The 13,701-nt window shown below is 44.7% G+C and overlaps 1 protein-coding gene across 7 annotated transcripts in view; it reads left to right on the forward strand.

Annotated features, from left to right (window-relative positions):
* Positions 1-13,701, forward strand: part of ANK1 (ankyrin 1) — a 105,990-nt gene that overhangs the window by 35,612 nt on the left and 56,677 nt on the right. For all 7 annotated transcript variants that reach the window (XM_025169695.2, XM_088152105.1, XM_088152108.1 and 4 more), the window contains 7 exons: positions 3,344-3,442; positions 3,995-4,093; positions 7,114-7,212; positions 8,642-8,827; positions 11,036-11,134; positions 11,794-11,892; positions 13,592-13,690. In XM_025169695.2, the coding sequence (XP_025025463.1) occupies positions 3,344-3,442; positions 3,995-4,093; positions 7,114-7,212; positions 8,642-8,827; positions 11,036-11,134; positions 11,794-11,892; positions 13,592-13,690 (780 nt within the window). The remainder of the gene's footprint in view (positions 1-3,343; positions 3,443-3,994; positions 4,094-7,113; positions 7,213-8,641; positions 8,828-11,035; positions 11,135-11,793; positions 11,893-13,591; positions 13,691-13,701) is intronic.

Here is a 13,701-nt window from a genome sequence, read left to right on the forward strand (position 1 = left end):
AGCTTGGACCTGCTTGTGTTCTGCTGTTCCCTGAAGCCCAGTGTCAGGGTCATCATCTTTCTCCATCAGCTCAGTCAGGATATATGGCACTTCCTAGTTTCCCTTCCCAGCATCAACTATAACAGCCCTATGACTGGGCTTAAGAGTCCCCCCAGGGAGCTTAGTGGTGGAGGGGGACTACAACCTGGCACCTCCTGCTTCCACTCCAGCCCTTTCACCACTACACCACCATGGGCTCTTGGGTGTGAGGGAGGAACTGGTCCAAAGCCTCTCAGGGAGCTTCTAAGGCGTATGTTGGACTTGAACCTCTCCAGTCCTGGTCTAACATGTGTACTACAGTACCACACTGGGACTCATGGGGAGGGTCTTGCTGCCAAGGAGGCCACCTTGGTATTCTTGATGTTGAGCAATCTCCTCATTTGCAACTTGCACTTCCCAAGATCACATGGATAAAGCTACTATGGTGTGCAGTCATGATGGTTATGTTTTGAGACCAGTGTTAGAGGCAGTGCGTCATGGAGCACCAGTTGCTGGAGAACAAGTACAAGAAGATGCTGCTCCACTTGAGTTGTTCTTGCAGGCATCTCATTAACCTTTCTTGTTCACAAGGAGTGTAGAATGCTGAATTCGATAGATCTACCACAAGAATACAGTTTCTTCTTTTTTTTCAAATAATCTTATTAAGAATTATAAATGAAAAGAATAAAAGCCAATACAAAATACAAAAAATATGAACAGAAAAATACAAAAGGAAAAAAAAAGGAAAAGAAAAAAAATAAAATAACTTCACCCTTCATCTTAGCAAGTAAAGGCAATTTTATAGTCTCTCACCATCTCTAAATACAACAAAATCTCTCTCCGTAGCTCATCTCTTAAGTGAAAAAACAAAATCCAAATACTTCATTGATTGTTCTTCATCAGCAAAAATCCAATAAGGGCAACCAGATGTAACTATTTTCCTCTTTTAGCCCTGATCGAACAAACCAACCTTGTATTCCTTCCCAGAGTTTTTAAAAATATTCTTTAACCCCTTCAAAGAGAGTCCCAGAGATAGTTTGCTGGTCATCTGTGTTTCAAGGCAAAAATCTTTAAAAGCTTTAACAAGTTTCTTTTGAATATTCAGTAAGTAGAGTTTATCCTTTTGCTTGTCACTTGTAATAAAGTCCTTCAAAACCTTAACAGAGCTCTTTTGTATATCCAGTAAGAAAAAATTATCCAAATTAATTTCCTGGTTTGGTGTCCTTTAGGGAATAAGTCATCCATCAGATCCATCTGTGTTACATTTAAGTCCCTCTTCCAAGTCAATTCATAGGTATCCGTTGCAATTTGTTCTTGTTCTATAACTTCATTACAACACGCTCTGTCCATCTTATCAAGCAATTGATCCATTCTATTAAGTTTAATAGATATTCAAAAGTTTGCAATATAGATTTCTGCTCCATATTTTCTATCCTCTAGCGCCCTCTAATGTCCAACCCTCAAGGTCTCCTTAACACACAAAAAGCCAAAACAGTCTCCTTACCATTAAAAAAAAACACCACCATTTTCACATGAGAAATTATCTTCTAATTAATTCAAAGCTATAATTCCAAATCCCTCTGGCCCCTTAATCCATTGTTAACTTTACAAAATCTATATACTAAGCACCCTTTTCCTGCGTAGTCCGAAAAATCATAGATTTTCAAAACTTTTAAAATCGAATTTACACCATCGTCTTCTAAGGAGGAGGAAACTCACCCGATGAATACACTAAAACCTTAATCTCTCCAGTAAACAAACAAACAAAAAAATTAATAATGCAAAAAAGTGATTAAGAAAGGAGGCTCGGTCGAGCTTAATGCCCATGAAAAGCTGCTTTGCGAGTGTGAGTTTGATGAAATCATGACTTCCAGCCACCCCACTCATAAGCTGACTGCAAAATGGCAGTTTCCGCACTCTGCTCATGGGTAACGGCTGTCTGGAGTCACAGGGATTATCTCAACGATTTCTCCTCCTTCCGGAGAAATTTCGCCAGTCTGGATCCAGCATCCAGCTGCGATTCCCCTCGCAAAGCTGTCCTGCTAACGAGCAGGACATCAGCTCACCATGGTGCTTAAAGGAAGCAAGTCCACGAGAATACAGTTTCAACAGAATAGAGTTATAAAACAAACCATTATTAGAGGCCTCTGGTATTAGAATCAAGCAGCATGCTGGGTTCCAAAAAATCTGGCCATCTTCAGAAATGGAGGAAGAGCAAGGCAGAAGGAAAATACCAACCTTGGAAGGCGGGGGGGATGTTGTCAAGAAGGAGGGTTTGTGCTAGGGGACTGCCTTCCCCAACCGGGTGCCCTCCAATTACATATCCCCTCTCATCTAGAAGGCATCCGGTTGAGAAGGCCATGATGCGAAGAGTCAGATTTAGGTAGCAGTGAGTACCAGACATTGGTTGGCTTGGCCTAAGTATTAAGAAGCAATTCAGGTATATGGTTGACAAATTCCTTGGTACGATGAGGGCGTGATGGGAAGCCAAGGCGCGCATGCGGGGGGAGGCGATGGTGATTCTTCTCTGTGTAACTCTATGAAAGTATAGCACGTGTGTATGGTATGACCCGAGGCATGTAAAAATGGGCCAGGGTGTCAGTCGCACCACATGTGGCCACAGTCTAGACTTTTTGACACCCCCCCCCCCTTTGCAGGTGCCACTATTCAAAATGCAGCTTCTCACAACAGTTGTGATGGTTTGACGGTCATATAAATTGCAGGAATATAGTAGCACATTTAAAGCCGGTTCCCCATCTCCCTTCCCACCCCGTATTCACTCAGAGCCCTTAATCTGGTGACGGAAGTGATCCATTTTCTGGATTTGCCCAATAGATGGAACAAACTAATAAAATGGGTTGGGTTTGCAAACATGCTACTCTCCCAAACAGCGAGCTGAAGTTAAAACATTGCCCAAATTTAGCATGTTGTGTGAACATAGCCTTTCTCTCTTTCTCTTTCTCTCTCTTGTCTCACACACAGGCTGTGTTTGCACAACAGGTTTACCCAGACTTAGCAGCTGCATGCGTACAGTAAGCTAAGCTTAGTTTTAACCTTGGCTTTGTGTGTGTGTATGTGTGTGTTGCAGTACAACATAGTGTTTTGTACAAACCCAGCCTGTTTGGTTAGTTTATGATTTAGTGTATTGCATGATTTCAGAAAATAGTTTAATTCGGTAACCAAGTTCAGTGTGCTGTGTGAATGCAACCACTGTGTTTTTTATTGTTTTTCCTCCACCTCCCACCCTTAACCCACCCTGGCTGAATCTGTTGCGTAGCACAGTGAGCTGATCGCCTTCGTTTAATGCCCTGTCTCCTTTTTCCAGAATGGGTTGAACGCTTTACATCTGGCCTCCAAGGAGGGGCACGTGAAGATGGTGGCTGAGCTGTTGCACAAGGAAATTGTGTTGGAAACCACCACCAAGGTAAGGGTTCCAGAGCAGCAGGACTAAAGACATGGTGCTGGAGCTAGAACCTGCGAAGCAACGAGTGTCTGATCTGATTCATTAGAAAGGTTTCGATCCAGTGGATTTGTCCCAGGACAAACTCCCAGAATTCTCAGCGGTCCTACTGGCAGGGGAATCCTGGGAATTAAAATCCATTCATTCGTCACTCTAGGAAGAAGACAGAAGGCCTTAATCTTTGAACGTTCTCAGCATTCTAGAAAATCCTGGAGGTGACCGAGCTGGCCAAGGATCTTGACCAGCAGCTTCTCCCCCAAATGTCCAAGACTCTTTGAAGGACATGATGTCAGTGAAACCAGGATACGATTACTCAGAATTGTAGATATATTCAGGAGCGGAGTTCATGCAACATGCCAGGCTAGGCTGAAAACAGTTGCGAGAATGAGCTTTTCAGTATAGAAGTCCAGTTGCTGTACTGGCTTCGTCAGATTCGTTGTTTCTGTTTTTTGCTTTTAAAAAAGGGTTTCTTTTCTAGGTTGGCTATAACTGTGATCTTCCTCCTGGCTTTTTCAGAAAGGGAATACCGCTTTACACATCGCTGCCTTGGCAGGGCAAGAAGACGTTGTGCGGGAGCTGGTGAACTTTGGGGCAAACGTCAACGCACAATCACAGGTGAGGAGGAGCCATCCCCGACAAGCAGTGGTTGACTGTTCTGAAAGTAGGGTGCCACAGCAGAAAGGGCACTGCGAAGAAAAGAGACCTGCAGTGACCAACCCACATCTACGTTTGCAGAGGGAGAAGGACAATTAAACTAAGCAGTAACTCTGGAGGGCTGTGTTCACAAGATCACCAAACCATGAATTAGCCGCCTCTACTTTATCCTACACCAGGCAAACCCAGATCCCATCGCCATAGTTTAGAGTGGCATGCAAACCCGAGAAATGGGGGTATGGAGTAAACCCTTCTTACGTTAACTACAGTCATGTATGCCGAGGGAATGCAGCTGGAAAGTCCTACGAGTCTGCCCAGTTGGTGTCCCTCCAACTACACTTAGTTTACTAAGGCTTTAATAATGGGGATATTACCAAGAAGGAGTTAACCAGAATCTCAGCATAGCTGGTGAATTCTTTGGGCTGTCTATTGGACGGATTACTCGTATGGTTCACCAAGGGATCAGCTTCTAATACTGAGATGAAAAAAATCGGCTCCCCACTTTCCGATTAGCCAATCAGTCAATAAGATAAAAAGCAATATGAAACATATTAATAAATATGAGCATTTCCACTGCTTGAGGTAGTTAACTACTGGCTTTTTAACCAATTGGTCCAGTTTCTATATTATTCTCCTAGCCCTCAACACGGGCCCTGTTATAAGACAGTTTTAGACATGTGAGTTCATTTCCATATATTTGATCCAAGAATATCCCCTTCATTGTTGGAGGGGAGTTTATCATTCATAATTTCCTTTCCCACTTGCTACTGTAGTACTATATGAGATGAGGATAACCAAAAGGAAAAAAAATGTCCTTATTTAGAAGACGCTTCAGTTATTCTTTTTAACATCTTTTAAAAAATGCACGCTAAGCCTTAAAACCTTCGTTGAGCACAAAGCTGGGTTCCAAACAGGAGGTGGGGAGAGAGCAAAGTGCCAGGACAGTAACGAAATTGGATTTGATTCCACTTAAATTTACATTTAAATTCAATTAACGCTATACTCAATTAATTAAGCCAAAGTGGTATGTCTCAGTGCGTTGAATAATTTTCCTCTTCTGCCACCTGAAAAATCACATGCAGCAACCCCTTTTGAACACTGGGGATGCTCCCAAGGCTTTTAGGGGCCCGCATCCAGCAGAGATAAGCAGTCTGGTCCCCTGCAGAGCTGTGGACTTCAACTCCCATCAGCTTCTACCAGCAGAGCCAAGAGCAAGGAACTTTGGGAGTGGTAGTTCACAAACTTTCTGCAGGGGCCCAGCTTAGCTCTCTCATGCCCTAGTGCAGTGTTTCTCTCTCAATCTTGGCAACTTTAAGATGTGTAGACTTCAACTCCCAGAATTCCCCAGCCAGTGTGAGAAACCTGCTTGAAATCGAGCAATGAAAATTTGGTTGATTGTTCTGTGGACTGAAGGCTTGCACACAGACATAAGCCTCCATAGAATTTAAGTCTGACTAGGTTTACTTTTCCATTTTCCACACACACCCCTTTGTTTTTTGCTTGGAGTCAGCATCATTTGTAGATCCAGAGCCTTCCAGGGCCTCTGTCCAGCATTCTCCTTGCATCCCGCTGGTGCTTTTGAGAAGCCCCAGCTGTTCTCAGCCAACCTTGCCAGCATCGCTTGCTTTCTGCGAGTTAGCCAACCAGCAGAGCTGGGAGAACAGTCAAAAGCTTTCCTGTGCCTCTTAGATGGACGGCGAGAAGATGAGTCTGTCAGGCTGGTGGTGACCAGGATGGAGAACAAGCACAAGCGCCCTCTGCTGGTTCCTGAGCAGCATAGTCTCAGTGTAACCATCTGGGCTTGAGCATTTTTGGGTTACATAAGCTGATATCTGAAGGTCAGATAAATATTGGGGAGAAATAAGGTTGGGAGGCTGTGAGACAGCTGGTGGAAAAATGCAGAATGGCAAGCTTAGGGGGACCAGAAACAGGTTCTCTGTCTTCAGAGGTACCATAGTTGGATGTCGATCGTTCTTGGCTGAGATCAGCAAGCAAATGTCCTTCCAGCACCTCCCCCCCCCCCCAGCAATCTTTTCAATCCTGGTTGCAAGTCACACTTGTGAGTCATTTTCCAAAAAGGAGAGCAAGAGGGCTTGCATTTGGCTGCAAAAACACGAAAGTCCCAGTTGGATTTCCAGCTCTTAAAACAAACTTTCAGCACCTCTGGAGAAGTTGGTGATACATTTTGCTAAGCAGATGAGTAAAGAGCGGTGATTCCAGTCGCTTGATTTCATCGTCTACTCAGAACTGTGTTTTTTTTTGCATGAGAGCTGTTGTAGTTTCTTTCCTTCTCTTTCTTTCCCCTTTGCTGAGCCGGATCATAATTGAAGTTGAAATTTGTGGAACGTTTATCAAGAAGCCCCAGTTACATTTTTCTGCATTGACCACCAACTTTCTCTTACCTACCAAACCCTTCCTTGCCTTCAGTCCTATTCCAGCCCCACATTATCTCCTTCCCTATTTGCCGTGGGTGATCTGTGACACTGAAGTGTCTGAGCTGAGAGATTATTTGAAGATATGTAATCTAGTGTACTCAATTGCACTCTTCCTTTGTTTAAGCCTCCCTTGAAACAAACAGGATCTCTTGCTGTGAACGGCTAGATCTAATAAATCCTGTTTATCCAGCGGTGTCCCCAGCTGGAATGTATTCTAGTCAAGTTCTCCTTTTTAAAATTTTATCCCAGATTGTAACCTCCTCATGAAGGTCAGCAGGCGCCACTGACACTTCAGCCTACTTTTGTACTCCGATTTTCCTAGATCACAACGGAATGTGACTTAGAATCACCGTCCTGATATGCTTTCTATTTATTATAGCAGCTGGGTTGCTGATGGCCTTGTTCTTCACAACCTGCCCAATTCGTGCCCTTCATCCCCTGGCTAGACAACCCATTCATCTCTCTGTGCCTCTCCTCATCTGCTTCTGCAGCGATTGCCTTATTTGTGTGGAGCTTGAGGTCAAATGGCTGATTCTCTCTTTGCAGAAAGGCTTCACGCCCCTGTATATGGCCGCACAAGAGAATCACCTGGAAGTTGTCAAGTTCCTCCTGGAGAATGGAGCCAACCAAAACGTGGCCACAGAAGTGAGTATCTTCCCCAAAGGTCACGTCGCCTGTCAGAATTCACTAACAGCAGTCAGGATCGGAAATGAACATTCAAGTCTTTCTGGATTCTGATTAGTAAGATTTATAGGACTCTCTTGAGTGCCTTTCAGATGCGAACGTTACATATAGACAATTCAAACCCACTCGCTTCTTGCTTCTTTCTCTCACCTGTTCAAAGAAGAGCAGAAGGAAGCTTTTGAGAAGGTGGGCTAACCTGGATCTTGTTTATCTATAGTCTGATTGTTAGCAGGGAGATCCATTCTAACATCATCCAGTGTTTCTCTGCTCAGTTCAGATGTGGGAATGGAATCAGGCAAGCCCAAGTTCAGGTGCCCCCTCTGGCTCAAAGGGTTGTGTTTGTGAGCATAAAAATAAAATAGCTCTTTGTAGCAACGGTGTGCAACTGTTTGCTTGGAGGCTCTAAGAGGTCATACAGCAATGGCATGAAGGAAATGTACTGGAGATTTTGGAAAGTGTCAGTACGCCTTCTCCTCGTTTAGTAACTGGGTTCCATTCCAATCACTTGGTCGTTAAGCGAAATGGTCGCTTAGTGAACACGTGACAGAGAGAGAGACGCTGCAAAGATTGCTGGTTGCTACTGTCTCATTCAGATAAAATTCTCCTGTACAATGTCCTGTGCCTGACCTGTTTTTTTTTTCCTTTTTTTGCCCCCTCGCAGGGCGGAGAGATTGCTTAAACAAGCTATCTCTTCCTGAGCTACTTTTCTCTGCAGTGCAGAGGGTCCCTAAAAAGTACTAAGGGTTCTGTTACCTTAGTTGATTAAAACCCTCCTGCTGCTTGCACTGCTGCCTGAAACTGACCAGACCTAATCAGTTTCACACTGCAGAGGTTGGCTGTCAGGCACACAAACTTTGCTCCTAAATGGCTGCATTGACTGGAAAATGAATTTTTTATTACTGTTTATTACTGTCGTAATTGTGAATGGTAGCTAGCCAAGGTAGTCGCTAAACGAGGAGTGGCTGTATGTTTATCCCCAGAGGCCTCCCTCTGAGATTTTCACCCTTATTTTCATGTTTTTGCCCTGAAAATCATGTCAGTGAAATATTGTATTTGAAAAAGAGGGTGGTCTTCTCCCTACCCCAGGATACCTATAGCTCTTTCTCCAGCGGAAACAAACACTTGCTATTTTGGTGAAGGATGAGGAAAACGAGCAATTCTTATCCTATTCTTATCCTTACATGACATACCTGAATTTTTGGTCTCCAAAATTATTGTGGTGATGTTGGGGTGCTTTGGGTGTTGTAAATAAGGTGCTGAAAGGCCCGTGTTGCTCCCGCTGCCTTCCAGGAGCGGCAAGAAATAGATGTTAAATCTGTGAGTATCTTGGAATGATCTACCCCTGCCAGTTTTCTTACCTTCTGTCGTCCTTTCTCTCAACCTTTGGCAGGATGGCTTCACCCCCTTGGCAGTGGCTCTACAGCAGGGCCATGAAAATGTGGTGGCCCACTTGATTAACTACGGGACAAAGGGGAAGGTGCGCCTTCCGGCGTTGCACATAGCCGCCCGCAACGATGACACGCGAACAGCTGCCGTGCTTTTGCAAAATGACCCCAATGCAGACGTCCTTTCCAAGGTCTGCTGTCCATGCTCAAGGAGATCCTGGGTCAGGGTGGTAAGGGGAGGATCCTGGTCCTCTAGGGTGCCTGGCTTTAATGCTTGAAATAGTTCACATTGTCAGTCAGTCAGTCTTTATTATGGTCTAGGACCAGGTATGTGATATTTCACAGAGGAATGAAGAAAGGAATTCTGTGGTCTTGCCTGGAGCCAAGAGGCTTAGCATAGCACAGAGGGAGGAAATCTCTGGTTTTTTGGAGGGTTCTGGAGGACCACTTTCATCAAGCCCAGACACCGTGATGCATCATCAAGGATGGGGCAACCTGTGCAGAATCACGGGTTCCCCACTCCGGATTGACGCAGCAGATGGAGTGTCAGAAACGGCCTTGAGAGATGGAGGAGTGTTCACCTCAGGCCAGAATGGCATGGGAAGATGTTTGAGGTAGTCACTGTCTTTCAGATGAATCTACTCTCAGGGTTGTTGTGAGGATAACTGGAGGAGGAGGAAGCTTATCAACACCACCTTAGCTCTTGGGAAGAAGGGTGTGATCAAAATAAAAAGCAGAAATGCCCTTCTCTTGAGTGAGACTCCTGGAGGCATGCAGTTTTCTTGGCATCAGTGTGAAAGTGATTGGCCACCACCTACTTTGGGGATTTATAAAAAATATCCGTAGTTTAGCCTATACCAGGGTTTCTCAACCTTGTCAACTTTAAGACGGGTGGACTTCAATTCCCAGAAGAAGCTGGCTGGGGAATTCTGGGAGTTGAAGTCCACCCGTCTTAAAGTTGTCAAGGCTGAGGAACCCTGGCCTATACAGTACAGTAGTCCTGTGTTTCTGGCAGGTTTTCCATTTCTCCCTTTCAAGTTGCAGCCAGAGTTAACCCTGCTTAGCTTCTGAGATCAGCTGAGATTGGTCAGCTGGTGCCATTAGCTGTTAAAGGCAATACAAAATGGAGCAAAACTTGGCTGCTGGTACCCCACCTCCCTTGCTAAAACAGTAGGGAGTTTGCACTTTGGGGTTTTTACTGCAGGGGGAAAGAAGACCCCCATTCTTAATCCCACCTCAAAAAGGGGACTCCCCTTGTGCTATCTGAGAAGGATTGTGAAGTTCTGCACAAGAGTTGGCTCACCTGCTGAATTGGACCATAAGCAGGAAAGTTGCCTATGAGCAAAGCGTAAGACCGGTGTGACAAAGGCACAACTTGCTAAGTTAGGCTCAAATGCGATTGGATCATTTGGGGTTCAGTTGTGAGAATCCACCCGTTGGTCTTAGCCTATTGTGTGAACAGACTCACATGAAATTTCATCACATGAAATCAGAATATGGATTACTGTGATGGTCAGAGCATGTTAAGCAAAACAGTTCTGTTTTGTTAGTCTGGGCTCAGGGTAAGTGTCTCATATAAATTCAGCCAAATTACACTGTAGCTTAAGGGAATATTGAAATAAGGCCTGGTGTTTTATAGTAAAATTTAGTTTAATGGATCACTTGGGGGAGAGGAGATCTGTTAAATCTGAATGCGCGTCTTTGGAGGTCGGTTTACATCATTCACGTAATTATGTCATTAACGTAAGTGGTATCATTTGCAGTAAAATCTTACTTTAATGGACAAAACCTTGATTTAATGGCCATTAGCCTGTTGAATGGGGAGGTGGTTCAAATGAAAAATGTGTTTGTTGTTTCCCAAGTCTGCTAAACAGATTAAACCAAGGGTTTACTATATTTCTGTTTTTTAGACTGTAGAGTTGAGAAACTGGGCAGTGGAAGGGAACAGCAGTATCCGTGGGTATGTTAAAATCTGCAAGATGGCAGACGCAGCATCATGATTCAAACCCTGCTCATGTTTCATTTGTCAAAGCACATGCATGTACAAAAGGGATGGGGCTTGGAACATGATGGTGCATCTGTCGCCTTGCATATGTTGACCTACCCTGATGGAAAAGAGGATTTCTCAGTGTGAGATTTGGTGTAGTGGATTTTCATTATAGTATGCCTCAAAACTGCACATGGGTCCTTTGTCTAAAATAGTCACTAATAAAGAAAAGCCCTTAGCATGTTATGCTCCAGTGTAGCAAGAGGTCCTTCTCCTGAGCTGGTTCAGCCTGTTGTGTGAATGGGATGACCGTGTGTCTGGCAAGAGGACAGTTTGGAAATCCTCCCTGGATTTCCTATTGAGTGGGGTGCCTGGAATGTTTGATTGTTCCCCCTCCATTCTTCTCCTGCAGACCGGCTTCACCCCTCTTCACATCGCAGCCCATTATGAGAATCTCAACGTGGCCCAGCTTCTGCTCAACCGGGGAGCAAGTGTCAATTTCACCCCCCAGGTAGGTGCAGAGCCCATGTGGATGCTGTAGAACAGGGTTCCTCAACCTTGGCAACTTTAAGACGGGTGGACTTCAACTCCCAGAATTCCCCAGTCCCCAGTTGAAGTCCACCCGTCTTAAAGTTGCCAAGGTTGAGGAACCCTACTGTAGAAGATGCTTGGGACCTTATGCTCACGTGGGGTGGGGAGAAGCCAAGCCCAGAGCAGGACACCAGGAGGAACTCTCTTCTGAAATAAAATAAATCCCTAAATTAAAAAAAGTAGTAAATAAGGCCCTATGGGCAGAGAAACAGCTTCCCCACTCTTTGGACTGCAAAGGCCATAGTGCACGTAAGACATCTGAATGAGCAAGGCTACTGTTTTCAGACCTTGTGTTGATTTTTGGAGATTTTGGTTTGGTCGGGTTGAAGCAGGAAAGGCTTAAGGCACCTGTTTGGCTCCTAAATGGGAAAAAATGGGCCTTATTTATTTGGAGGGGGCAAGCTGAGTGTTTTTTTAAAAAGTCAAAAGCCTCTGCAGGGACTAAGGTACCACTTGGGTTGCAGAAAAACCAGCATGCCACCCCAAACTCACTGTGGTCCTTGAAATGATGGGATCAGGGCTTTGCAGTCTCCTGGGCAGAAGGCCGCCTCATTTCTTCCCCGCTCTCTACCCATGTAGAATGGCATCACCCCATTGCACATTGCCTCCCGTCGCGGCAACATCATAATGGTGCGCCTGCTGCTTGACCGGGGAGCCCACATTGAGGTTCGCACCAAGGTAAGTCTGCCACCAGGTGGGTAGTGTGGAGGAGGATGGAGCCAGGGGAAGCTGCGAAGAAGCACAGCAGCACATCCCTTCACGAAGATGTCTGCAGGGGAGATTAAGAGGGACAATTGAGGAAGTCACATCTCCTGTTATGCTATTTGTATGTGCGTTGGGATGCTGTCCATTGGTACAAAAGGGGCAGAGCTTGTGTGGCAACTGTGTGATGCTGCTTTCGTTATGGGGGTTGAAGGCCTTGGATTCTGCAGCTGCTTCACGCCAAATCCAGGGATGGGTTGCTACCAAAACGGATGGTCTATTCACAAGAGGTCTCGAAGCGTCTCCTGAATCAGGAGCCTCCATCTTTTTAGAGACCTCTTGTGCATAATGCATTCCAAAGATTTTAGGGAAGACATTCACCAGGGTTGCTTATAGAAAGTGCTTTAAAGAAAGATCTTTAGGAGAAATTACTTGCCATGTGCTTTTCTCTCTGGCTTACAGTTTGAGATAGTGAAACCTTGATTTAATGCAGTGTTTTTCAACCTTGACTGCTTTACATTGGGTGGACTTCACCTCCCAGAATTCCCCAGCCAGCATGTTGAAGTCCACACATCTTGAAGTGGCCAAGGTTGAGAAACACTGATTTAACGGATCAGTTGTGGAGAGGGGAGATGTCTGTTGTTCCTGACTGTCCGTTAAATCAAAGCGTAGATCTCCTTCCTTACTTTATTATCTTGCTGGTACATGACCAAACATCAGTTTACAAACTCAGAAAATATACACTATACAAATAGCCAGACCATAGTTTACATTACATGGGACGAAGATGGCTTCTAAGAGTCAATGCCACGGGCGTATCTCGCCACCGTCTCAGAGATATTGACGGATTGATCGCTAAATAGCATGGCTATAACCTCAGTCCTACAAATAAGAATCAAATAATCAATGCTATTAGTTCCATATGCCCCTGAACATAAAGTGGGCAGTAAAGTAAAATAGGTAGGCAGATTTGACTTTGGGATCTGAACATAACCAAGTATAACATACATGAGGAAGATCAGCATATATGCCTTTCGTCATCCTAATGTCGAATTGCGCCAATGGGAAAAGTTTCCTCTATGGGGCATAGAAATATTATAAAAATATTTGTGGATGGTACAAAGCAGAGGGACAAATCTGCAGTAGCTAAGATGTATATCATAATAGTTTGCATAATAGGCTGCCGCAGGAGTTTAAACCATGGTGTGCAAAGTCTGCTGTGTCAAGAACCGTAAATCAAGGTTTCACTGTACAAACATATGACGCAATTAGCTATTACAATTCTATGGGAATTGCCTGATTTATTTTGCCAGCGATGGAACCTAGTCCAATGTAAAAGACGCCCTCTAGTTGGGTTTGACTCCTGGTGACTTCATGACAGATCCCTAGAGTTTTCTTGGCAACAACGGGGAAATAGCTTGCCATTGCCTTTTCTCTGGAATGTATTTTCTCCTTTCCAGTCTAGCCCGCACTTTGGGGTTTTCTTGAGGTCTTCCATCCGAGTAAAACTGACCCAGCTAAACTGTTTTGGGGTTTGGTCAAGGTTGGCGAGGTGTTTCCAACAGTGCTCAGCTGGTGTACTAATCACAGCGTTGCCCGGTATAAACCCTGCATAATATGTCTTTACTGTTTCCTACGCTCTGCACACATTTTAACGGGGCTATCATTTCTACAGGATGAGCTGACCCCATTGCACTGTGCTGCTAGGAATGGCCATGTGCGAATTGCTGAAATCTTGCTGGACCACGGAGCGCCCATCCAAGCAAAGACCAAGGTGAGGAGGCT

Source organism: Python bivittatus, unplaced genomic scaffold (assembly GCF_059951505.1).
Source record: "Python bivittatus isolate LINGU-HERP-01145 unplaced genomic scaffold, Pbiv_v1 ctg000680_np1212, whole genome shotgun sequence".
Classification (NCBI taxonomy): Eukaryota; Metazoa; Chordata; class Lepidosauria; order Squamata; family Pythonidae; genus Python; species Python bivittatus.